A 27,957-nucleotide genomic window follows, 5' to 3' on the forward strand; every position below is an offset into this window, starting at 1 on the left:
GCAGCACGGCTGCGCTGCTCAGCGCCGCGGACTGACGCAGAGCCGCTCCGGAGCGGGAAGGTGCTGAGCGGCAGCGCCTGCACTTGCCGAGCGCACAGTGGGGCAGCAGGGAGCCGAGGCTGCTAGGACCGCCCGCTCGGGGTCTGTGTGCTAAAAGCTCAGGACGCCTCTTGGGAGAGCATCTGAAAAAGGGGACAATGGCATCACCGTTTCTGGGTGCCACCTGCCCGGGATTTTAACGCTTTCCTTCCCGGCACATTGAAGTCTTTACAAAGATTTCCCGGTGCTGCGCCCTCCCTTATTGGCGAGGTACAGTCAAAACCAGTTCAATGCAGGCTTTGGGATTTTTTCAGCACGTTGCCGGACTGCACCTGCTCTAAATGCCTACAATACAGAAGAATCCAGCTGCTTCCAATGGGATGCATTTGCACAGAGGAAGAATTCCTCAATTAAGATGGGTAATAAGCAAACGATATTTACTGATGAACAGCTGGATGCCTACCAGGTAAGATACCTTAGTTTTCATTAGGGAAAGGAAAAGAATAATCCTCATGTTTGTGTGGTGTTCTTTTTTGGTTTGGGAGCATTTGTTTTCCAAAAATAAATGAAAACTTCACGTGTAGGCTACATGCATGTGTTCTATTGTTCCTTCCAGCAATTGTAACAGTGTTATGCGACTGGGTTGTTGAATATACCCAGTTTAATTCCCTTCTTTCGATTCAGGGCAAGGAGTCAAATCCTCAGTGTTTGGACTAGGAAGCAGGATAAAGGCTGTGACTAGCTGACAATGGGCGTTTTTAGTAGAATCTTTCTACTGAGAGCTTTGTAAAGAGGAAAGTGTAGCAATAACCTCTTTGTCTCCTTGATAACTTTGCTGGCAATAGAGGGGAAAGGGAAAAAACCCCAAACAAACAGAAAAGATCTTTTCTAATTTCACTGATAAGTAACAGAAATATGCTCACTGTAATTCTAGAATAGGTATCATTCTGTTTTCATCTACTCCTGGATGGCAGTTTCTGACTTTGACACAAGAAGCATGCATTTTATCTCCATGGATATCTTATTGACACTCTTTCATTTACCTCACATCACATCAATTGATTTTTTTTATAGGGTAAAAAAAAAAGAAAAATCATAGTTTTCCCAGTTTTCAGTCATGTTTCAGCACACTGCATGTTTTACTAATGTGGCTTGCGAGGAGCTCTCTGCACAGTAGGCATCTTGGTGAAGTTTCTGGCAATACCATCAGACAACATATCGAATAGAAGTATGCTGAAGCAGGAGACAGCTGACAAATTATGAGATACAGACAGGACTGGCTGCATTGCTTTCTTCCAGTATGTGAAGTGGTAAATGCAGAATTAACAGTACAGGAAACGGACATTTATTTTATCTCCTGATAAACCAAGAGACAAATCCAGTGCATGCAAAAGTGAACCTTCTTTTTATTTTCAGAATCTTTAACTCAAGCTCTTGAACTAGAAAGTATGATTTAAAATGCTACTCTTTTTTTTCTGAGTTACTGCTAACATGGACTTCTCAAAGGTGTAGATATTCAGCCACAGAGAGTCAGGGTAGGAATATATGCTAAAATTCTTTAAAATGTTGACCCATGCTGAAAATAAGGCATAAAGTAAGTGTTCTTAATAGGTTCCTAGCCTTTACTTGTTATTGTAGGAAATGGGGAAAATGGACCTTAGTTTCTGCTTTGTTACACATCTTAGCAGCAGTCATTGTAATGTATTAGTCTAAGTTAGTTGTATTAGACTTAGTAAGATCCAAAAAACCTTTTTACATCCTGATAGATAGGCAAGAGGGAAATATCTGTAAAACACCAATGTCTGTCTTCCTGTTACCAATAAAAGTGAACACAGAACAGAGCCCAACTGCAGTGAAACAAAACAAAATCCAAATGCAATTAATGTTATCTTCATGGCATAAACTGGCAAATGCAAGAGCTGAAATGTCATCCCTAATTTACTACTCTTCATGTAAAAATTGCTTTTCTCTAATGGCTTTTGCAGCCCCTGCCTTTCATAATGCTGGGTAATTGATCTTAAAGCTTGGCAGTACTGAGGCCCAGTGGATTGAGCCAGTCTACGGGATTTCTCTGTTACAGGCACACTTGTGGTTCATTAGTTTGGTGCTAGATAGTTTTCGACTAGTAATATACCTATAATGTGTGGGAAGTACAATACAGTAACAAGTTTCAGGACAGCAACCTCCAGAATTTGTCAGGAAGGAATATTAGCCTCATGAAGTGAGCAATCAGATGAAGTCCTCAATCTGATAGTGATTTGCCTATGATCTTTTAGATATTTTATACCTCTTGGATATTCTAAACAGGGAAATCCTGAGCTTGCTGCAGTAGCCATCCACACAGAGCTCTTGCTTCTCCACTGCTTTCTGGGGCAAGATGCAGTTGCTGTGATACAGCTGGAGCTGTCTGACTTGGAATTTTCCATCTTATCTCTCATTTCCTCTTTTATGAAATTCCTTCATAACAGAAAAGGTTTTAAAATGCAAGTCTTCCATTTTTTGAACCAGCAGTTGAGTTCCCAGGTCCTCGAAACAAAGGTAACCACTTTGTACCCGGGTTCCCTTTGCAACAGTCTGTTGTGCATGTCTGCAACCCCAATGTGCAGTCAGGCCGTATCAGTATGGCTGAAGCAAAAAAGTCAGCTTAATCCTTATTGTGAAATGGCTGGGTTTTTTTTGTTTTGATTTGTTTTTCTTACTTTGCCGCAGGTCTGTTAGAAGGCAGTTCAAAACCTCACTCCAGTCATGGTTAGATTTACAGTTTCTTTATTTGAATATATTTCTGGCCATTGTGTTATCTGTAACTTCCACCATTTTTGTCTTTCACACAAATTGCTCTGAACCCGAAATGCTACTTTAGTAGTGAAATTTCTTTTTTTTTTCCCTGAAAAAATTTTTAAGCATTTTTTAAGCATAGGAGACACTGCGATGGAAAAGTGAGAAGTTAATATCCTTTAAGTACAATAAAACCATATGTAAGTGGCTTTGGTTCTCAGGAGTAAAGATTAAACAGCAGAAAAGTTACCTCCTTGAAGAGCTGGCATACAGAAATCTAGATCATTAAAATAATATATTAATGAGATACTTTGACCTGATTGGATTTGTCTAAAGCATTCTGAAATGCCCATGTATAAAGATTTTTTGGCATGCAAACTGTCGAGAAGTCACCTTTTAGCAGAACCTTTACGTTTAAATGAAATATTTGTGAATCTGGTCACCCTCAAGATGACCTCCATGTTTTTTAATAGCTGAGTGTTTTAAATGCTCTTTGTTAAGACTGGAGATGAGTGGCCGGTTGATACTGTTTGTAAAAGAGATGCACAACAGGACTTCCCCCTCCCCCCCAAACCCGAAAATAGAGGCAAATTAAAGACTAAAAAGCTTCAAACACCTGTTCATGTCTGCTATTGTTAAGATGTCATCACCTGTTACTAAGTTAGTGTTCTATTTGACAGCCTATAAATTTTCGTAAGTTCAGGGAAATGTTTTGGAAATCAGGCTTTTACAAACATTAATTTCCTCACTGAGATTCACCTCATTTAAAGTTAGCCTTGTAAAAAAAGACATTCTGGGGATGATTTCTTCTTACACCCTTAGAATGCATGACTGATGTTTTGTTTTGTTTGTGATTTTTATTTTATTTTTTTTTTTTTACATTAAATGCGAAAATCTAGCCAAGGTCTGACTAGGGAACAGGTATTAATCAGCAAGAAAGAGATATTCTTTCTAAATCAAAGAACATTCTAAAATTAAGCTTTTACAAGTTATCTACAGATTTTGGAGGTCAAGTCTCATAACGAGAAAGGAAAATGAACAGGAATTTCAGAGTGTTTTACGTTTTTACAATAGAAAAATACAAGTATACGATAATGCAGCATCAGAGCCGTATGTTGGCCTCAGTGCACTGCATTTCTGACTGAGAAAGTTATACCAAGCAGGAAATGCATGGGAGCTGTGCTAGGCTATGGACAAACTACTGCACTGTTCAATCAATCTTGTTGCCTTTTCTGGGGCTACTCAGATAAGTGGTCTGAATTTGATAGAAGTTTGATTCTAATTTTTTTCTTAATGGACACAACCTAGAGACTATAAGGCACTACTATTTTATGTGAGATACTAATGGGTTTATTGCAAGTAATTTCTTCTTGAGCTTTTTTATTAATGGTATTGTTTACATTATTTCCTGTAGCATCAAAACAAACTGATGTTTATCCTGGCTGTCTTATAGGCACTATTACAATAAGCCATAGTAATATGAAATAATGACTTGCTTCTTTTACACAAGAATTTACCTATTAAAGAGCTAACTAAAAATAGTTGAGGTAAGATTTAACTCTACTGCACAAGAGTTATGTGAAGTCAGATGAAACAAGTTACGTTATGATTTGTCAAGGAATGCCATTTTAAAATTCAGACTAGGTCATCAAGCTATGTTTTGATTTAAAAAGCTGTGCTTCAGTTAATCAGGATCTCTGATGAAAATGAAACCTTTGCAAGAATAGAAAAAGTCCATTCATCGTCATTCATGAGGATCTTTTCTGAAAAGTATTTTCAGTTTGGTAGAGTATTGCTGTTAATGTGCAAATTTAAGCAGCAGAGTAACAGAGCAAGGCTTTTGTGAAATTATCCTTGAGTTGGGTTCTGGTGTCATGTTACCACTTGGTGCTTGTGTAAATTGAGCCAAATTATTTTGCTGAGAGTTTTCTCCTCGGTTCTTGCTAATATCTTAACTGATTTACTGCTGTGTTGCAGTGTAAATAAATAAACTGGTTCTCAGAGGTGCAGATTTTTCCTGAAACTGTGATATGGTAGTTCTGAAATATATATGACTGCAAATAAAGATAGGCTGGATGGTAAAATCTTTGTTGCCATTCTGATGCAACCAATATTCTTAAAGACAAAAGTCCATATACAAATACTGATACTAATACAGATACTAACTCTGACAGGGTTATTTTACTGTTTAAATCTGGATTCATTGAAGTACTTGAACAGCTATGCAACTTAAGGGCTGGTGCTCGTCTCATTGACTTCTAATAGCTGCTCATATATTTACAGTGCTGAAAATTCATAAATAACTTGCTGACTCAGCCTTGCACAAATCCTTATACTAGTCTCAGTTGTGTGATGACTAGAATGAAAGTATTGCTTCTGTAAATTGTTATCAGAATAGAGTTAATAAAATAGATCTGATTTAAAAAAAAATAATTTGCTTCTTCCCAGCATCTTTTAATTTAGATTTTTTTTAGTTACTTCATAGGATGATTTTTTTATGCTGTTTTGATTAAATGTTCTCACACACATTTTATGCTTTTGGCACAGTCCAAAAGATAATTTGTGATTTTAAAAAATGAAACCTCTGAAATAATTTGTCTGAAATGTTAATACTTCAAAACATTGCAGCATTTAGTGCTTGTATTAAAAGCTACTCAGTAAGATAGCTGTGTGAATCTAATCTGTTTTGCTTGAGGATATTGTCAAAATTTCTGTTAGTCATTGGTTTACTTTGTGGCTTGCTGGCTTTTGTTTGAGACTTTTTCTAATTTGGAGAGATTTTGAAATGGTAAGACTGGTTTATATTCTTTACTTGCTTGTAAAAGTTTCTAGTGGAGCTGTTGCAGGGACAGAATAAATCTGCTTTTGTGAAATTTGCCATATAAAAGGCAAATTTTATGTATTTTCTTAGAGGAGAAATATGCATTTAATGAGTTTAGGAAATAACTATTTCACAGTTGCTTTGCATGCTTGAGGCTTTCTGTTCTTTGATTCTGTCATTCCTTTCTCCAGTTTTCCATCTCTTCTGCCAAGAAGTGTGTTGCTCATCTATGTAAAATGAATTCTGTTAGAAAACTGTGCTTTATGCACAGTGAGACTTGTTTCTCAAAGTGACAAGTGATGATCTTTCAGTCACTAGATTCTGCCATTCATAAACTGCACACTGTGCTCTTGTTGGTAATAGATCCAACAGAACAAATTACATGTGTTCTGGCTCTGGAGCCATACCTCATGTTACACTCTGTATGTACAATTTATCTGAAGTTCAGTATCAGCATTCTCAGTACAGTTATCTCTATCTTGTTTTGTGTTCAGATCTGTAGAATTAAACATAAAGCAGAACTGCTCTAGGACTTTGCAGTGAAGTCTTACTGACTGTTGGAGAAGGTAGCGGACCACCCCGATGCAGTGTTTCTGTTTTGTCCTAAACCTACATACACCTGACGTAGGAAATCAAATACAACTCTGCTGGCCTGTACATTCTGTGCTTCTATAAGGTAAATTTTAAGAGCAGAGGCTATTAACCCTACTTCACAAGCAATGTTGAGTGACTTGCAGAAAGTGATACTACCAGCCAAGAGCGAAGCCACCCACAGAACCAAAGGGCCTCAGCTATCTGACTCTTGTCTACAAAACATTTTAAGAACCAGTTAAACCACCTAAATGCCGTATTTGAGAACCAAGTCGCATTATACAAGCTCATGATCTCATTGAAATCAATGGGAAATTTTCTGTTTGCTTTATTTTATCCACTTTGCTGGACATAACAAAGTTAGGTGAATAATTCGAGGTTTGTTAAGTGTTATCTTGCCTCCAAAAAAACAGCAGTGATCTTCTGTAACAGACTTCTAATTAACTTGATTAAGGGCACAATCACAGAATGGGAAGTTTGATCTTAGAAAAGGAGCACATACTTTCTCAGGTGCTGGAGCAGGAACCCTTTGAAGGCAAAGCCTCTATTCTAAATAACCCCAAGCCCACAAAGGAGGCTCCTGTTACTGGTTGTTGAGGCCATTTTCTAGTGTTAGAAATACAAGCAGTGACTCTTAAGATAAATTTTTGTCAGAAATGTTAGAATTAGTTAGAAGTAGGAAAACTTTATTCAGTATTTAGTTTGTACTTTTCTAGCAGGGCTCCCACTGTCTTCAGTGTCCAGACAGAATGAACAGGTTTTTTAAGTTCATAGTAAACTCAAATACAGTTCATATAATAGCAGATGTGTTCTATGATATCTCTGACTGGAAGCAAGGTGAATGTCGTCATATGTATAACTGACAAATGCTTTCCAGGACCCACTTTACCTGTCCTTATGAGTGAGTTAATTGAACTTGTTAGTTTACTGTTTATTGCCTATCATTGTGTATTTTCTGTATCAATGAAGTAGCCAGAAGAAAACTGGATGATTCACCTCCATGTTTCTTTGGTTAAAAGTCTTTAATTAAATTGGAATTAAATTGCTGGAGTTCCAGCAACTATAAAATATAATTAAGTTGTTCAGACCCTTGTTCCATTGTGACTTCAATCCAGCTAAAGGTGGTGCTTTCAAAAAGAAAGAGGCAGACATGCACCTGTTTGATGCTATCTACAGAAGTGGATTGCTTTTAGCTTTATCTCCTGTCCCAGTTCTACCTACACTGTATTCTAAGCCACTAATCGGAAATGATCCAGGCTGGAAATGAATCCGTTTTGGCTAGCTTAGTTTCTACACACATTAGTTCCTTCTTTCAGTGTTCTCCCTTTATGTTTTGCTACTTACTGCTGTGAAGTCTGCCTAAAGGAAGAGGCAGAAATGAGAAGCTGAGAAGCACTAGTGGTGGCTGGGCTTCCTTTTCAGACAACCTCCAGGCATGGCTTTTACATTGGCTGTTTGGGGCCAGGCAGGTTCCTTAATGGTAAAGCTTTTCCTAAGAGGTGTGTGTGGTCTTGCTGTGGATCAAAAGCGTAAGCTAGGCTGAGTAGCTTTACGACCTCTGCTACTGGGTCTGCAGAGCTACTGTAAGGGGCTTTTTGTATTTTGATTTTTTTTGTGTGTGTGTGTTGGGGTTTTTTTGACCCCACTCATCCCTAACACACAATTCCATGTAATTGGCAGGCGTAATTGGAATGCTGCAGGCAGTAGCAGTGGTTAGGCAGACACTTGCAACTACTTTGGTTATGAAGGTCTTCAAATATCAGTGCATTTTAGATTGTATTCATAAACTTCTTTTTTTTTTTTTTAAGCTAGACAACAGAGTTTGTCATCTAAGACATGAGGTGACTCAGATTTAAAACCAAATAAAATTACATGGACCTTTAGCAAAAAAGGTTCATGATCTGACCTCTTGATGTGTCTTGCAATGGCATTTTTGCATGATTTCTGGAAGGTAAAAGTTAACTTCTCTTTTTTCATCTTTCATCTCCATTTACATATCAATTACTTGTCAGGTTTCTAGTGAAGTAACTGTCTGTTGCTTTCTCAAGCCTGTATAATTAGGGGACGATTGCTGCTGAGGGCATTACAGTTATTTGTGAGATTGCACCTGCCTTTCCTTAGTGAATTAAGCATCCTTAAGTGACAGTTTGACTGTAAGTGTTGAATGTGCTGGAATTAATGAAGACTTAACCACCTGGCTCCTGTTTCACTTTGTGCAGTTCTAGACAATGTGACATCAGTGTCAGCAGCTCACAAGGTGCTTCCTATTGTGCCTTGTAACACTATTCTGCTACACAATACACTGAAGGAAGACCTTCTTCTGCCATATTATATGAAGGGGAGCAAGCAAACTCAGTAATTGATACCATGCAGGGCTTATGGTGTACCTGGATACCCAAGACAAGCTCTTTGACTGTTTCTGCTAATTGTGATCATTTGCTGTTTGCTGTCCCCTCCTTGGAAGGAGCAGAGCGATTCTCCGCTTAGGAAACAAATGCTTTTTGCTGGTTGATGGAAGAGTCATACTGCTTGTATTTACTCTTCAGTGTCATTTACCAAATCTGATGTTGTTATCTTGTCAGTAGCTGATTTAAAAATGTGATCTGTTTAAAATGTGTTGACCTTGAAGGAGGAAAACTGCTAAGACCTGTATTCTTAAGCAAATGCCTTGCCACATCACATGGGCCTGAGAGAGGTGGGGATAATCAGCAAGAGTTTTGTGATTTGGGTATCGTTCCTCATATGTACAACCTCATCAGCCACTAGCTCTAAGAGATAAATATTTTCTGAATTTCACCTGAACAGTGTTGTAAACTGATGATCCAGTATTGCATTGCCATCGGTGTTCCTAGTTTTGGATGTAGAATTTGCCCTAATTATTTACTAGATAGTGAGGATTAGGGGATATTTCAGTTAATGGGATGGATCTGAGTATTACAGTTCCTAACAGCACCTGAAAATATGACTAATTTGTGACTGATGTAGAAAAACATGAAGTGCAAACTATTTCATTGCTCATAGTACAATTCCTCTGTGAAGAGTGTGAATCCTTCTACGCAAAAGGCAGATATTCATACAGAATGACTCAAAGCAGTGTACATGCAGTCCCACCATTGAATGCCATTCTGAATGCTTGTAAGCTCTTCGTCATATTCCACCAGCTCTGCTTTGCCTTCTAGTAAGTTATTTCAAAATCTGGGAGAGCACAGGGAAAGCTGAATAGCTTGCCTGATGTTTGGAGCAGGGGCTGTCCTATCTGTGTTCCTAATGTGGGAGCTTGCAGCCTTTCCTGAAAGTGACCACAGTGCAAAGTAATTGCTAGCCGAAAGTGTTCATAACTAATGGATAAGTACATGACTTTCATTATTAAATCAGCTGGTCTTTAAGAGAGGAATACTCCAAATTAGGAGATAGTTTTCTTAATTTATTTGTTACTTACATCTTTCTATATCCATTTAATAAATGTTTTTGGCCTTACCTCACTGTTTGAGTTAATTTTCTTTCTGGTGTCGTTGTTCCACAGTGGAGTCCTTAGGATATATCAATTATTTTATAGTGTATAGTGTTTTCTTGGATCAAAAGCAGATGAAACACAAATGGCATCTTTAATATTTTTTCTGCCAGATCTGTGTTTCCTTCCAAAAATCAGAAGAATAATTTTTTGGAGTTGTTTTTCTATATTAATATAGTACAATAATGCTTCTTGTTTTTAACAGGATTGCACGTTCTTCACTCGGAAAGAAATCCTTCGGTAAGTAAATGGCATGAAATTTTTTCCTTTGATTTATATGGAAGGGACTGAAGCTTTTTTCTGCATTGAGGAAACCAAATAAAGCCAGGTACTTTGTATGAAATGCACGTAGGATTGGACTCAGAGTACACTTACAGTATGTAATTGTGTCTAAGGAAACAGATTATGATTTAATGCCAAGATCACAGACTTTCTTAGGGGTAAGGCATTGAACAAGTGAGAGACAGTGCCTTTTTGTGAAAGGAATTTGTTGCTCAGTTATAGCAATAAGAGAACATCTTTCACTCAGTTTTTGGTATGGACTTGAGTGTGAGGAAAACTGGTAGAACTTAAAATGCAGAGCTCTGAGAATGTTTGTTTCTCTACAAACTTTCCCTACAGAAAGTAAGAAAGATTGGGATCACTGTTTGCAGTAGAATGAGCTTGTTTTGTTGTTTTTTGAATTTTTAAAATTATTTTATTTTTTTGGTAGTGATGGACTGAGCCAAACTGAAGTAATTTTTGCCTCTGTGTATGCTGACTTCTTGCCCTGGGTCTTGCCACGGATTCTTATCACCTTCAGATTAAGGCTCTGTAACAATATGACATAGATCCTGTCCTGTCAATACATCTGTTGTTTTTCCTGAAGATTTTTACCTCTTTAGGAAGTGAGAATGAATCTGTGGCATGTCTGATGACCTAGTTGCTCACAGTGCTTCAGGATTCTCAGATTTGAATAGCTTGTCAGACATAAGAAACCTTTTTTATTTAATAAGCATCAGGATCTGCTTTGAGATAAAATAGGCGTGGTCTGAGAGAAATGTAGTTTGCCTTTGCTCTGTTGGTGCAAGCTTCAGTAAGACCGATGTTCAGTGAGTTTTTCAAGGCAAAAACTAGCAGCATAACTTTGCGTGCGTTGCCTTACTTTTGCTGGAAAAATAGAGATGGTATTTCAGCTAATTTCTCACCTACTGTATTGCTATTGCTCTCAGAGACACGATGCACTCGTTTCTCAGCAGTGCACAACATCAGTGAGACCACAGCACAGTAAGAATGTTGCAATACCACCACCTAAGCCAGGATTTAATTTCATCAAGGACCCTCTTAGGTAATTGTTATGGTTTAAAATTTAGTCATATTGTTGGAGTACTTTTGATTAGTGGTGGTGTGACTGAGTCAGAATGTGGACAGTGAGTGGGTGATAACTGGCCCAAAGATAAGCTAAGCTTAGTGCAGACTGGCTCCAACAGAAGTACTGGTGTCCTCAAAGCGAGTCAAGGCTTTACAAAAGTGAGCTACTGTAGCATGGATGTAGCTTCTTCAGCAAAGCATTCCTCATCTGCCAACCTCTAGGCATGATGAACGATGGTGTCCTTTTGTGTTTGTGGGACTCTACGAAAAGCTGTGCGTTCTGTAAAGGCTGCAAATTTGTTCTGAGAACACTGATTTTAGCAGTAACAGGATTGTTACCACAAGTTGTTCAGAAAAGCACTTGAGTCCATAATAACAGGGGCTTCGTGGTTTAGGTATCAGAAATGATTCAGTGATATTCTTACAGTGTCATTTCTTGCAGCAGTTGGCTGTGGAATAAAAGATGTCCTTGTGTATCCACCTAATCTCAGATATATGCATTATAAAGCCAGAAAAAAAAAATCCCTGATGGTTTAGTGTAATTTCCTATATAGACCAGACCTTTAGCCACCTTCTAAGTCTTTTAAAAATCAGCAAATACTATTTTTCTGTTTCATGTGGCTGCCTTGATGCAAGATTTTGTCTTTGTGCAATGGGCAAACAGGAATTTACTGTATTGCGCAACCTTGCTATGACATGAAGAGTCAGCAAGTTCTGTTCTTTTTTTTGGGGCTGCAGTAGATAAAAAAAAAAAAACAAACAAAACACTTACAGTGAATGAGTTTGCAATGTGCAGCTTTGACAAGCATGTTAAAAGTGGCCGAAAGAGGTATTTGTATACTGAATTTTCGTAAGCCCCGCATGTATTCTTCAGGTTTTCTTGACATGTAGGACTGAGGGAATCAGTGTTGGAAGTTTGATATCAGAGCACTGAAACATGTGTTTCAGAATGTGCTAAAAATCACAACAGTAAATCATCAAGATTTGCAGATATTTTATGTCTGGGTGTTTTTTTTTTTTTTTTGGTGTATGCCATATCCAAAACCTGTGAGTGTGTTGCACACAGGACCCTTGAAAATGGTAAAACCAGGTCACAGTTTATTTTGGTGACTGCACAGCACTATCCTGTGGGAGTAGTGGCAGCGTAAAGGAATTGCAGAATAGAAATGGATCTTTATTTCTTCTTTGATTTAGGCAGATTGCACAGAACTACCATTTCCAGTGGTGGAGTGCTGCATGTATCTCTCTCAAAACTGTGTCATTTGAAGCTGCTTTTTCAGACATATGGTTTGTAAACTGTTTTTTCCCTTTCATGGCAAGTGTGAGAGAGCAGAAGAGGTCACTGCAATTCATAGGACCTGATGGTAGAGGAAACAGCACTGAATTGTGGAAAAGGCTCTCCTGCTGTTCAAGGAGAAGAGGATGCTTTTCTATCTATGGAAGTTTGTCATGGGGACTATAGGTGGGATACGGACCTGGGGAATTGGAACCTCCTGTTTAATATCTTACTCTGTCACTAGTCAATGTAAGCAGCTGAGCACCTCTGACAAATTTGCCACTGTCATTTGTCTGTGTTACCTACACATAATATTTTAGTGCCTTTTAAGTGTCAGGCTATTTCCTTTTTGTTGTCTTTTCAGATGGGAAGCTCTGCCTGGTAAGGATAATTGTAACTATTTTTACGTGCAGCATGCTAAAACTGACCTTAGTTATAGCTTTTACATTTTACAGTACAGAAAAAGCTGTTCTGGATATTTTTTGTGAGGTTTATGGCATCTCTGAGAGGAGTTTTAATGTCACCTGGCAGACCTGGTCATTTAAACAGAACAAATAACCATTGAAGTGTTTAATGTGGAAAATAGTGTTTAAGTGAAAACAGCCCTAGTAGATTTTATTTAGTGCTGTTTCCCCTAGAAATGTAAATAAATAATTTTATCTTCATTTTGTTTTCTGTCTTAACATAAAAGGGCATGATTGATGCCAGTAATAATGACCCAAATTGTTACAATTTATTGTGAAACACAAGTGTAGCTTCTTCCAACAAGAAACTTTTAATGGACCTCAGCCTGAGTACTGTGGAAACCTAGTAATATATTTTATGTTTGGTAACTGAAGTTGTAAGGGAATCTGTTTCCTAAGAAGAGAACAAAGCCTGCACTTAGACTCAATTATACTATTTATGTTAGGCTAAAGAAAACTTAATTGCTTATGGACTGTGCATGGGAGCCACTGCCTGTATGACTCTGTACCCTATCTGTACTAAAAAAGGGCAACCCTAAAAATACCTCTGGGATAGAGTGCAACCTTAGGATATAATTGTGAAAAGTAGGTATTCTTGGGATAAGAGATTAGGTTAATTGGTGGTGAAAAATAAATGCTCTGTTTGAAAAGTACAGAATGCAAAGCTGAATATTTGTGTGATGTAAAACGTTTAAAAGAATGAAACCATGGGAGTAGGTCTGTAAAGGTTTAAAGTCATGGGAGAAGGAATACTCACTTGGAATCATTGTTTTTCCTCTTCTGCCTTTCCCTCACAGTGTGATGTTTCTGCTTATTGGGAGCCTCTGTTCATAATAAGTTTATGATATGGCAAACAGTAACACAATATCACTGGTTTGCTGTATTTAAGCAGTAAGGAACAGAGTACAATCGAGGTACTTCTACATGTCTTGAGGGGAGGTTTTGCTGGGTGAGAATAAGGAGTGTTATAAACCCCTTTTATGATAAACCCCAGTTAATGATTTAGCAAAGTAGGGTTGTGCATTTTTTCATGCACTGCAGAATGCTGTCAGATGTGATATGAAAGAAGTGCAGGTTCAGTTCTGTTCAGGCTGAACTGAGTTTCTTGTGAAGCTGTAAAGGTCAGTGAGACAATCCAGCAAGCAGTAACCTTGCCAGAAAAAAAAAAAAAGTGAATAGCTTTTTGGCTGAAGTCACCTACCCTGGCTGGCTAACCATCCATTTGTGTGAACGTTAACCAGGACACAAGAGAAGGGGCACAGCTCTGTAGGTGAGGATGATGGCAGCTCCAATTTAGATTGATTTAACTGATGTAAACCAGTATGAGACTAAAATTAGGTGAAATCGGCAAAGTGTTTTTATCTGTCTCTACAGGAAAAGTAGCTCAAACAACAACAAATGTATTTCCTGCTAGTTTAATGAGCTCCGTCAGCTCTTTTAGGGATCACATGAGTGCTAAAGCTGGCACAAAAGCTAGAGTGAATAAACTCAGCCAAACATGAGGGAAGGAAAGAGGAGTAAGACTGAATATTTCAGTACTAGTAAGGTGTTAGATTGGATTAGCCTGACTTTAGTGTGTAAGCCTTTGGTTCCAGCATCAGCTTAGCTCAACACAAATGCAGGCTGCGGCCAAAGGAGTCGAGGACACATTCTCTTGATTGGGTGCAGACAATGTGCAAAGGGAATAATAGAATGTATGAATTTAAGGTGAAGAAGAAATGAACAAAGAATAATGGAAATAGATCAGGGAGGTGGGGAGGAAAGTAATAAATTAGACTGCAGCAGAGACAGGCATGCCTGGTGAAAGAGGAAAATGGAAACCATTGATCATTATTGGTGTTTGATAGTTGTATACCTTCAAAAAACCTAAATAGGCTTTATGAAAGATGGTTAATCTTGTGCAGTGCTTAACACAATCAAGAGGATTCACTCATGAGCCCAAGGCAAGATGTTATTAAAGAATTTGGGGTAATGTAGACATGCTTGTATTACCACAGGCTGAAAACATTATCTAAAATACATATAGGACAGCTGACAAATGTTTAGAGCTGTTACTGATTTCGTTGGTAGGGGGCGATGTGTGTGTGTGTGTGTGTGTTAGGGCTTTCACCTCACTTTTCTTCAGGAGAATATTGAAATTACACCAGCATGTGTAACTTTGGGACGTAACTTAGGTGCGTGGAAGGATGCCAGAACACACTGGTAGGCAATCAGTTCGTTAGTTCCTACAATGTGCTTAGAGGCAACCACTGTGGATTTGTTAAAACCACATCTCTTCTTTGGAGTGGCTACTCCTGTGGATAAGAGAAAAGAGATGGGTGCAACATATCTTAACCTTTTTTTGTGTTCCTCTGTTAGTCCTTCTCTACCTGTATAAGTGCACTGGCCTCTTGGCTGAGGTATTATTGAACATACTTAGAAAATCTGTAAGAATAGTGAAGAAGATGGAGGTGAAGAGGTCTGCAGATGCTATGAAAATCCAGATTAGTCTTTTCTACTATGCACAATATACTAAAGAAATTAAAAGATCCAAAATGAGCAGCAGGAAATTTACATAGTCAAGTAGGAAGAACTGAGTAAAACTGCAAGTTCAGAAGGCAGTGCAACAAAAAAAAAAATGGAGTGAGGCTTAGTTGAACTCGTCACAGTGAGATTAATTTTAACAAACAGAGCCCACCGGCCCCTCTGATGCTGTTGCAAAAGAGGGGAGGTGTAGTTCTAGGGTGTGTTAACCTCAGCATGGTGTATAAAATGGGAGAATTCTGTTCCAGACAGCATTGTTGGGACGTTGTTAGGAACAGACTGACTAGTTTTGGGCATCACCATTTAAAAAATATTGTTCTACTGGAAAACATCCAGTAAAGAGAATCAAGAATAAAAGGGGGGGGGGAAGAGCCATATGAAGAGCAGCTGGAAAAACACTTTATTCATAGCAATGAATCTGTTTATATAACGTGCCTCTCTTGTCATTGCAAATGGGAACAAATGGTTGTGTTGTCTCTTGCAAGGCAATATTTCTCTTGCTTGCTTTTGTAGTCTGCTCAGATTTCGTATCAGACAAGCTCTTAGTCCAGTAATCTTGCTTCTCTTCTAGCCAGCCTATCTGTTTCTGTTTCTCCCTGTAGTCTCGTACAATTTGGCAAATACCCAAGCATTCAAATGCAGGTGTTCTTTGATGTCAGTTCTAGCAAAAAAGCACAAAATCTGTAAATTGAAGTTGTATAGCTTGAGACTGCCTTAACAGGGCTAGGCAATTGCTGAGGGATTTGGTACTAAATTACCAAGCTGGGCACCACCTGGACAGTCAATAAACCTTTGAACCTTTTTATGTAGAACATAATTAGTAATTCTGTGGCATTCTCGGCTCATGCCTTAACATGTTTTTGACAGGTAAGGTGAAAGGTGTTATGCAGTGCAGCCTTTCTAGTCAATCCAGCTGTACACTGGATTTCAAATCTGAAATCTGCCTGAGAGCTAAACTGGGGAGATAAGCAATGGTTTCCTCCAAATGTCTGGGAAGCCTTCCTTATATGGGAGCAGATGCAGCAAACTGCTTGAGATGCATCTCCCTGTGGAGTATGCTGCTATGAAGATGGAGGGAGGAGGGGTTAGAACATGGCTTCTTTTTTTCTGATACATCCTGTCTTTCAAAGAAAGTTTGGGGGTTGTATGCAGAAAGAGGAAATCCTCATATTCACAGGTTGGGGTTGGGTGGAGGGGAAGGCATCTGCTTGGGAGAACTTTATACCCTTGGAAGTCTTCCTGAATTTTGTGCAAGAAACTATGTACAAGAAGAACATCTTCTGCAGCTCCTACTGATCTTGTTAATTACTGTTTCTGTTCTTGTTGCCAGTAACCTTTCTCTGTCCTCTGTGACTGGAAAATAAAAGGTTTCTAGGCAATTCCTGCATCTCTTGTAGCATAAAACTTTCCTTTTATTATTTTAGTCAGGTTGCTCTTGTTTTGCTAGGCTCAGGTGAGGACAGAAGTCATTGTCAGTGTCAATCTGTATGGAATCTGGAGTACAAGTGTACTGTCTCCAGTTCTGGGCCCCCCAGTGCGGAAGTGAGATGAAACTGCTGGACCCTGGCATGGAGCCACTAAAATGGATAAGGGACTGGCAAATCCATTATATGAGGAAAGACTGAGAGACCTGGGACATGGAAGGTGCAATAAAGATGAAGCCCAGTGACAGGACAAGGGGCTTCAGTTTCTGTCCAACACTCCCAGCTGGTGCCTTCAGATGTGTCACTAAATTTCCAATCATTTTGATTTCAGCTTCATATGGTAGAGGACTTTCTCTAATAGACTGTTCTAAACTTTTGCAAGCATCGGAGGCAATAATTCACTAAGGAATTGCTGCAGCACAGAGATCTATGCCTTAGTTACCATGTGTACCCTGAAAGTACTTTCCCTGTCAGTTTTAGCAGCTGTCAATGCCCCTCCTTACTTTCTTGTCCCCAGATTTAAAGATGTCCTTCTCTTGGAGCTAGGGCAACTTTGTGGCAGACTTATGGTTATAGGTATGTCTGAACCTGTTGCCCAGCTCTCAGATCACAAGTTTATGCATCTGCAACAGCAGCACTATAGGACAAGAGAGTAGGTGCACCTCAAATTTCATCCGTAGGGAGCTACAGCTGATGTAGCATGAATTGTAAATCAGTTTGCATTAGTGTCTTTCCTCAGCACAATGCATTCTTTCTTATGGCCTTTTTCACTGTGATATTAGCTAATCATGGTGTGTAATAGGGCTATCACAGAGAGCTGCAGATAAAAGCATGTGAAAGACTATTTTATTGCTCTAATTCAGTTTGCGGTAGTTGGATCATAGCCATTTCCTACAGACTCATTTGGATGCTTTAGTGTGAAATCCACTCAGGTGGAAAGCTCTCATACCTACAGAGCTTGGAGTGATTTGGTAAATGAAGGGAAGAGACAGTGGGAGGAGTGCAGGCTGTCAGAGCTGCTCTGTTTCTTTTGCTGCTATTAGCAGATGTTGCGGTGTAATTGTATTTCAGTTACAGACACTTTCCGCAGCATTTTTAGACTTCTGTCATATGTTTGTTCCCAAAAGAAAGTGACCCAGTGTTTTGGTTTTTTTACAGATGAGGTTTGTTAAGATTTTTTTATTGGGAACTAGGAAATTCCATACCTTGCATTTTAGATTACTATAATAAATTTAGTATACTATGAAACACAGACCTCTTTATTCCAAGTCTTTCTATGTCTTCTGAAAGACATTATGGAGAACCCCCTTAATATGCCCAGCTCAGTGTCTGTATTCATAGTCCTGTTGGAGGAGACAGAGCAACGACAGAGAAGCCTAATGCTAGAGAAAGCAGAGAAGAAAATCTTGGCAGTTAAAATAAGCAGACATTGCCAGCTAGTGTGTTTTGAAATGCTGCCTGCAATGGCCAGGCATTGCAGTGATGAATGTTCTATTTTCATTAAGGCTAGAACAGCATTTCAGTATCTAGCTCTTAAATCCTTAGACAGCGACTGGATTTGAAAGGTTTGCTTTCCTTTAAGTGCTTTTAAGCTGGGTTTTTTCTGCTGTGTTTAGGGTCGTCTTTGTAGCTGCTGTTTACAACAGAGATAGCAATTTCTGGAGTGGGAAATGGCTATTGTATCTTGAATTACACAGTATTTATGAAATGTCAGGCTGAGCTGTAGTAAGCAACTGAAATATGCTTAGATCAGTGGATATTTAATTTCCTGTCTGGCACAATATATTGTTGCACAGTGTGAAGGCATTCATTTCCTAAGATCCAGTCAAAACATGTTTCTATATTCCATTACATGTGTTGTTTGTGCTACATTGTAATCATGATCAAAGACATGCCTGTAGATTATTTTCTCCTAGTTCTTGAAATTATTACCCACATTAATCTGAAATGGCTCAATTGCTTGTGGGGCTGACGAGTTGCTGGGAAGGTGGAGTTGTTGAGGCATTGCTTCCTGTATTAGTTGTTTAAGTTGTGCTGTTAAAAGTGCATTAACCTCTTCAGTTGTTGGCATACCTAGCAGGCAGGAGTTTTTTTGTTAAAATGAAAATGTCACAAAATAATATCTTTTAAATATATATAAGCAGAACATGTGGCATAATGAGAGACCAGAGTACTCTGTGTTAGTACGTATGACATGGCAAAATGGCCACTTTCTGCTCTAAGTGGTTTATAAATTAGGTGCAAGACAAAATTTTCAGTGATGAAAAAATATATTTTGTAGGACAGTACATTTTCTAGGTTTTCTGTGAACAGCAGCTACCTGATCTTCCTATTCTTTTACTATATATGGTGTTTCATAGAGAACTGGCAAGTCATACATTCATGCTAAATACATTGATCTCTGCCTTGTCTTTGAGCATGAGGGTACAGGTATTCCCTCTCCAACCTTTTTGTGGTGTTACTTGAGAGTCTTGACACTTGTCTGCCAGGATGAGGCATCACTAGAATCAGTAAAGTTAGCAAATCAGTGGAATTAATCTCTCCAGTATATGAACTGGCTCTAGATAGGTAATGCTTTACTTACTAGGCAATCTCTGGCTGTAGCTTGAGAGCTCCAAATTGGAGTGAGTTTGAATTAGATACCTGTTTTACTTGCAGTGTTTCTATTCCTAGATTGAGTGAGCATCTCAGTTAGTGTAAGTGTGCTAGGATAGTTTTAAAATGTATATGTTGCTTAACTTGATGTTTTCTTTACGTACGGCTGATTTCTCTTGGCTTTGGGGCTATGCTTTTGTAATTATTTTCTAGAATATTGGCAGATGGCAAAAAAGGGTGGGATTAACATTTGTTAATTCAATTAACATTTGGAGGTAATGTAGAAACATTTGTGCAGTCTTTGCCCAGGTTGCGAGTGAGTCTGAGCAAGTTTATGATTTATGGATATTCAGGTCTTCTAAACCTTCAGAAGCGTCCATGTGTTTCATAACTGTTGACTCTTCTTCTCCCAGCACCATTACAAAAGTATAACGTAATACTGTCAGCATGATAAGTAAGGTGTTGAGATTGAAACTAGTTTTCTGAATGCTTGAATTGCATCTCAGGAAAAACCCAGTTGTTTATTGCTGCAAGGACGAAACACAACTATGTGAAATGGAATGTTGATGTCAGCCAGAGCTAGAATAGTAAGATTAAATCTGGTATGTTACAGAGGCATAGACTGGAAAAGAGCTTCTTAAATTCAGAAGTAAGATCTCCCAAGGATACTGTTGAAGTTGCACATTGGCTTTTAAATTCTTTCAACTGTAACTACTACTTAGTTATGCACCTCAAGTTACATGTGGGTGTCAGTAGCAAAGTTAGGCTGGATACTATATCAAAGCCCTCTTTTCTTCAAAAAGATGGGAATTTGGTGGGTTCAGACATGTGCACTAAATAATTAGAGCTGCAGGACAAATTTGTGCCTGTTGTATGAATAGAGTTGGTTATTTAAAATTGGTTATTGGCTGTTGTTTTTCTGCTTGTTTACAGGTTGCATGGCCGATACCATGAAATGGCACCAAACGTTGTTCCCATGGACTATACAAGGGACCCAGATGTTAAACTACCTATGCAGCTTATAATAAACATGCCTGAGCTAAAGGTATCACTTCTGACTGCTTACAAACTGTCTTGTAAGTTGTGTAGCTCATCTGCCAGAGGCTTTGCTAAGTGAGTTTGATCTTCTGAAGCAATACAGCATGCTGAGGTCTTCCCCTTCCTGCTACTGTTCAAGGGCAAAACCAGCTTCAGACACTGGAAAATATCTAGGTGAATGTCTTTCTTGTAGAGAGAGTTTGGGTAGTTGTTAAGGGTAATGAATAGGAAATAAAATTAGATCCTTTAGAAAACAGTGGGATCTCTGGGTGATGAGCTGGTTAGAAATAAGAAGTTCTTGGTGGGTTGACAGGAAAATTGTCAGAGATGTGCTGAACATTGTTGATCCAAAGTAAAGATTTCCCCCTTTTTTCCCCTCAGCTGCAAGAGCACAATAAATATTGTTTTTCTTAATTATCAGGAGGTTCCATTTTTCATGGAGTCATTACCTGGTAGAAAGTGAAGAGATGGTCCATGTAACTACAGATGAGGGAACCAGTAGGCATAAAGCAATCAGTGTAAAAGAAATTTGAGACACTATTTGTTCTTTTTATTTTATCAGTTCAACAATCAGTTATGGTTTTAACAGGAAAAATGCAGGGTGTAGCATTTTTTAAAAAGAGTTCATGGAATTCTATCGTCTTGTGGTCTATTTTTCTTTTTCATGTATGCAAATTAGTTGACATCTTTAAATCACTATGTTTCTACAAGTAGTAGCTCAATGTGATAGTTGCATGAAGTATTATTAAATGCCATAAATTTGTAATTGATGGTCTTTCACTTAATTTTAATGATTTAGAAGTTCTTCTTTAATGTTCTTCCTCAAGATATCAAATACTTCAGGAAGAAAGTACAAGCATAAGCAGTGATTTAGAAATTCAGTTGGGAAGAAGGTTAAGTCACCATAGTGAAAAACATTTGAATTGGATTTCAAGTCAAGGTTATTTTTGTGCATGTGTTTGTTTTTGTTTGTTTTTTGGGGTTGTTTTTGGGTTTGGTGGGGTTTTTTTGTTGTTGTTTTTTTTTTTCTCTTAGAAGCAATCTGTAGATCTTCTGGATTTATTCATAATTCCCCTGTGAAATGTCTGAGGTTATATAATCCAAGGACCTGCTCTCAGCAGTTACCTGGAACCAGTCACTTGAAGCTTAGCAGCTAGTACAAGAGGAAGAAGATTCTTCATTGTGAAGTAGGAACATTTGCCTGTCCTGTTTGATGGGACACCTGTATATAAAAATGCAAATTAGTGTCATATAGAATACAACAAAAATTACTGATGGCCTTAACTATGTGAACACAAAATAAACTAATTGGTTTTTTTAGTAGCTGGCAGGATGACGTAGCGTGGGCTTCACAAAGTCTGTGTACCTGGGAGCATCTCAAGGTATTCTGATGGGCTTCAGACATCTGTTAGGTTTGTTATGTATAAATATTGAAATCTTTGTGAAAAAGTTAGTCATCTCAAGGGTTTTTAATTCATCCATTAGTGCAAATAGTTTTCTATCTCTGTAACATGTCTACAACTTAGCACTGTAGCATCTTAGGTGCTTGTACACTTCAGGTGCTCTTCAGTCATGGGCAATCAATGTTCCTTCTGTTATTATCTCTAGGATTTTGAAATTGATGAGATATGAATATGAAATTCTCTCAATGATGTCACTGTGAAGAGTCTTAACTGCCAGATGGCTGGTAGTTGCTTTGTGAAAAGTCAGGGTTTAATTCAGAAAAGAAATCAAGAAACTATAATAATTCACAAGCTTTTTGGCTTCAGTGGCAAGAGTTGACCACTGAAGGGACAACTCATTCTATATCATCAGAGATGGGAGACTCTTATATTTACAAGACAACCTGATACTTAAGCTGAGATAGGAACCAGAAATTTTATACCAGACCAAGATTAGATTTTGAGATACAAGAGCACATCTCACTACCTTAGCAAACTTAGGTGGTCGTAGTGATAGACTTCCTGACAGACTTCTGTAAAGGAAGCAGGTCATAATCTCACTTCTGGCACTACATCATCTGTGAGGCTTTCTAACTCCGCTTTAGGTGATGTCTCCCAGGTCATGGAACTTGATTTTGTGAAAATAACAGGACAGAGTTCAGTGTCTAATTTTACAATAATCATCTCCCAAGTCTCATGAGGCTGTGCAAGAACCTTAGAACTATTGTTGTCAAACCACTCATTTTATTGCAGGAGTTTCAGCAGTTCATAGGGTAAGTGCTTTCAACAGCTACTGAGCTTGTTTCCAGTAAAATAACAGGTGAAAGACTAGATCTTCCTCCCATAACTCTTTGAAAGCACTGACAGTAGAAGATATTAACATACACCCTAGGATCTCAGTTATAAACTGGGGTCAGCCTTGGTTGTGGAGTATTTTGCAGATGCAAGGCAAGGGGTAGAGTGTTTCCCCCAGAGTTCATTTTCTAAGCAATTTAGGTAGTAACTCCAGCTTACACACTAAGGAAAAAAAAATACCTTTAACCTTTGCAACTTGGCCAGACCACTAAATAAATCGTTACGGCATTATCTTTCTTCAGTAAATTTTCATCAAGGTGAAGACAAAGGCAACATTTAAATCTTAAAATAGAAATAAATAAACTAAATGTCTATTGAATGCTAATAAAATTAGTGATAATTTCAATGCACCTGGCTTTTTTCATATACACATTACATTTCTAGTTACTGGCAATGCTGAGCTCAATACCACTGCAGATTCTGACAAATGGATGGAATCAATAATGCACTTTCCTAAATTAGATTTTGCTACTGTAAAAAAAAAAGGATCTTTACCCCACACATTAATGTCTTGAGCCAGGATTTTTGTGCTTCAAAGAGAAAAAAATAAATGCTGGTGGTCACTCACTTTAATTGGTAATGAATTATTCACTAACCTGTGATTCTTAAAAGTTGAAAGTCAGGGCAAGAAATAAATAAATAAAGAAGAGGCAGATACTTTTAGCTGATGAGGTCTGTCATACTGAAGTTAACAGCTAGTGTACTCCATCTGTTTCACTGATGTCTCTGGTCTCTAATTTTTACAATCTTGGTTACACAGGAGGCAGTCTAATAAATTAACTTCGAGACATATGGGCACCTGTGAGATTGCAGCAATTAATATTGCAAAACTCTAGCTATGATATAGGCTGTTCAGTGTGAGACCATGTAGAAAGCAGAAGTGATTTCATTTCCAAACCTATTTTACTTGTTTTTTCCCTGACATTTCCACAGAGCTACATGTGGTAATGTAGCCTGATGGCAGGACTCACTTATGCTCTGTAGAAGTGGGTTGGTGGTCATCTTTTTTGTGACACCCATGGCTGTAATTGTCAGAATCTTCAAATTGGTGTGTGGCTCTCTCCACTTACTGTAGTGTAGAGTAATCTTTTTGTCAGGAGTTGGTCATAAAGGAATTGGTCATAAAAGGACTTCCTGGAGGGGAACCATTTTTGTTTCATTGACTTTACAGTCTGTTTTCTTTTTTTGGCTCACACTGTAACTTCATTGATCCTCACAGGCCTTGTCATTAGCTGCAGTGGTGAGTAAGGTAGTTCATAAATCCACACCCTACTGAAAGAGAATGACCAGCAGGCACAGGGATCTGGAGAAAGGAAGGACACACAGGGAACAGTGAATTAATCACGTATCAGAGCCAGTATTATCACCTTCTTTTTGGTAAGTTTAAACATGAATACACGTGAGTTGCTTCAAAATGAAATTAAAACACTTCCTACAATTTTAATAGGAAGGAATTTTAGAAGGGATTTCCATAGTCCTCAGTTTGAAAGCTTTCCATGTAGTGGGCAGTGACACCTTAGAAGGCATACTGATACTCATCCTAAAACACCATATCTGCTCTGCCTAATCCTGACCTGCAGCTCATCCCAACTTCTTTGCCTCTGCATCCTGTTGTTTCTACTTATGATGGGGTGTTCTACTCATTTCAGACCACTCTCCTTGCTTTTGTGAAGCTATATTTTAATGTGTCTCAGCTGTATAGCCTCTAAGTGTAATAAACGATGAGGGTCCTTTTCTCTCCATTGAACTGCAAATCTGTACCTGCTGACAGTGTTTACCAGGATTCTCTGCAGTGTCCTGCTAGAGTTAGCGAATCAGGTTTTGTTCCAATGCCTTGTATTCCCGTAGTGATTATGTTGAATCGTATTTAAGCAGTTCTATATGCAACCAAAATCTTTGGTTATTTGGCTGATGTGACCACAGTGTAGCCCTCAGTATAAAGAGGTGAGCAGTATCTTAGCCTTGGTTTGTGTAGGGTTTTCTCCATCTGCATCCTATAGGCACTGCAGACAAGATTGATTACATGAATATAATTGCATATGAAAAAAATACAAAACCAAACCAAAAAACCAGCCAACCAATAAAACCAAACCAAGCAAAAAAATATTTTGAGGAAGAAGAAAAGGCAAGGGGAAACCCCCACCAAAGCCATGTACTTTTTCTGCTCCGGGGGCAGTTCGCTGTTGCACTTAATACGCTTCCCTTCAAAAGCACCAGCCTCTCCTATGGGAGGTCTGATAATGAACAATGTAGACATTTTTACATTAAAGTTTGTCTGAGAAGAGTTGATTTCTGTGCTTTTAGGAATAACTCCTGAATTTTGAGAAAGTTTTGCTTCTGATCACTTTTGAAGAAGTCCAAAGGGATTCTGTTTTTCAGTAGCCTGCAAAGCAAACTGCTTTGTGCATGTAAATGTCTTCCTTAATGCCAGGGGGGACTTAACTTCAAGTAGAACAGAGAAAATTATCATTGTGTTTCTGTGGATGTAAAACTAAGGAGCATTTTGTAATGACTGCCCAGCATCTCCAGCTTGCTTATACTGACTTACTTTGCAACTTTGCTTACAACCTCTTGTTTCCAAAATACAGTAAGCTTGTGAAAATAGGATAGAGTGCTTAAAATCAATTCATCAAACTGCAAAACTGATAGGGTGAAAGGGCAATTCAGTGTTTCCCTAGAGCCTGTGGTAGAAACTAGAGGACAAGGGAAAATAACAAGTGGCTTGATAAGATTTAGCCACAATCTCAGAAATAAACCCTGAAATAGTTTCTTGGAATGTAATAGTTATGGTTTATTGCCTGGTGGTTTAGGTCTCTGTGTTCGAATAGATGCCACATGACATTCAAAAATTATAGGAACAATTATCTGATTAGAAAAAGCAATCATTAAGAAGGTAGATGGCAAACGTAGGATTATCTCAAGCCACTACAGAAGCATTAATCTGCAAACCAGCAGAGTTTTAGCTGCCAAAATTTTGTATTGTTTATACCCCCTCTCATTTTTATTCTGAGAGGACAGGAAGAGCTTTTTAACAAGACAAATTTAAGTTTCAGATTTTAAAAGGTTTTTTTGTGTGTTTGTTTGTTTTAAAAACAATTGGTGCTTAAGAGAAAACAATATTAAAAGGAGCAGTACTGTTTTCCCCTTTACTCCCTTCCCCCATGGCTTTTCCTTTAAATATGACGGAACCCTAATCTGTGCTCTTTAGAGTAGAGGTAATGAAATTACAGAAAGGATGTGAAAAGTATCTGTGAAGGTAAGCTAATACTTTCCATTGTGTAAGCCACAGATATACTGCCTGAAGACACATAATATGAGAAAGTTAAAACAATATGAGGAAAGATTTTATTTTTCATTTAGGTTTTAGACATCCATTTGTCAGTTACTTAAGAAAGCTTAGGCCCATTTAATTCTTTATTAATTCATCTATTTTCAGGATCTCTGACACACCATATAGATAATTCATCTGATGCAACAGCAATATGCTTATTGAGTCAGAGAGATCTTACCTAGCATTTCTAATGCAGACAGGCCTGAGTGTGATACTCAGTGCTGATAGGAAGTACCCAGATGCAAATATCCCTGTTTGTTACCCAATGCTGCCTCTAAGATGTCAGTTTACCACTGTTCCCATGACACTTAGCTCTGATGAGGTTTGTTCTAAAGCAAGCAATACAGTATTTTAGAAATAAAAAGAGAGTTTTCTTACATGTTTTCTCAGCCAGTCTGCTATTTGACTTTCTCTAATAGTAAATATTTAACAGCTACACTGATATTTTTTTTTTTTTTAATGAAGAATATGGGACTTTTTCATATATGTCAGTCCAAATGAATCCTACTTTGGCTTATTAATGAACTGACCATTTGAAACAATATAATTAATTGTTTTCCATTGAGTGTCTGTATGTGCATTCATACTGCAGGCAGACATATTTCCAAGTACTCAGGCCAGATACTTTGGCCTTAGCAGTATCCACAGATGCACATTTGTTACACCTCCTCTGCACATCATCCTTGTCATATGCATGATCCTTTTGTATCCTCTTACAATGACCTTCTCTCAACCACCTGCCTTGTTCTGGGGTGTTGTTTTTCAGTCAGGGACTCTGGAAACTTGTGACCCTACTGCTTTTTCTGAGGTGGTTATCTTTTTTTTTTTTTTTTTTTTTCCCAAGAAGTCACTCTTTTATGTTATTTGGCACATTTTTTTATTTTTCTTTTTTTCTGGTTTTGTGTTTATTTGAATAGTGAGCTCAAGCTTATGTATTGAGTTCAGAGTACAGTGAGCTCATTCATCTCCTACCTTTTGAAATCTGTAGGTGCGCTCCCTATTGTGGAATTATTTCAGTCATCAAACTGTGTAGGAGAACTTGAATTTAGTATTGACTAAATTGTAGTAGTATTGGCTACTGATGGTAATAGTATTGGCTGCCATTTGAGCTTATGGCTCTGTGGTTTCTGCTTCTGCTGTCTATTAAAACAGCATTATTCTTGGCTGTTTTCTCAGCCAGATGGACTCGAGAGATTCTTTAGTAGTGAATTCTGAATCTTGATTGTCTTAGGGAGTTATGCTTCCAATGTCTGTTTCTCAGATTATGCCCATCCTCAGGACTGACACACACACTTGTATGGTTTGTCATCAGATGGATATTTACCTTTTGGCAGATTCCAACTACTTTCTACCATGGAAGCAGTCCTAGAGCACAAACTGCAAGACCCAAAGACACCTCTTTAGGTTGTTGCTGTATTCTGAGTGCTTCATTATCAGTAAAGAGAAACCTGATGGAATCAGGTGTGCTCTCTGAGAGTGAGAGTGGCAGTATAGCCTCTGCGAAAAAACATCTTGGAAGTTCCAGCTGGGGTGGCCACTGAAATGTGTTCTTAAGTTTGCCAGGTGACATGACTTGACCAATGTATGGAGGTGTGGTATAGCCTTGCTCGGGGTACTGAAATGTCTGACCACTCCTCTCTACTTGCATTGAGGAAGCAGATACTGGCAAGGGTCATCCTGTAGTGTGAATCTACTCATAACCAGTCACATGAGGGAAAAAGGAAGTCTGTTTTCCAGTAGCAGGATGTTCTTTGAAATGTCACAGAATCACAGAATGGTAGGGGCTGGAAGGAACCTCTAGAGATCATCTAGTCCAACCCCATTGCTAATGCAGGCATGTCTGTATCAGGCTGCACAGGATTGTATCCAGGAAGGTTTTGAAAGGCTCCATAGAAGGAGACTCCACAACCTCTCTGAGCAGC

The 27,957-nt window shown here is 38.4% G+C and overlaps 1 protein-coding gene across 1 annotated transcript in view; it reads left to right on the forward strand.

The window, feature by feature from the left end:
* Positions 1-454: 454 nt before the first annotated feature.
* CIB2 (calcium and integrin binding family member 2) overlaps positions 455-27,957 on the forward strand; it is a 35,229-nt gene continuing 7,726 nt past the window's right edge. The window contains exons 1-3 of the mRNA XM_054388106.1: positions 455-505; positions 9,943-9,977; positions 20,303-20,414. Of these exons, the coding sequence (XP_054244081.1) occupies positions 455-505; positions 9,943-9,977; positions 20,303-20,414 (198 nt within the window). The remainder of the gene's footprint in view (positions 506-9,942; positions 9,978-20,302; positions 20,415-27,957) is intronic.

This window comes from Indicator indicator, chromosome 16, assembly GCF_027791375.1.
Source record: "Indicator indicator isolate 239-I01 chromosome 16, UM_Iind_1.1, whole genome shotgun sequence".
NCBI lineage: Eukaryota > Metazoa > Chordata > Aves > Piciformes > Indicatoridae > Indicator > Indicator indicator.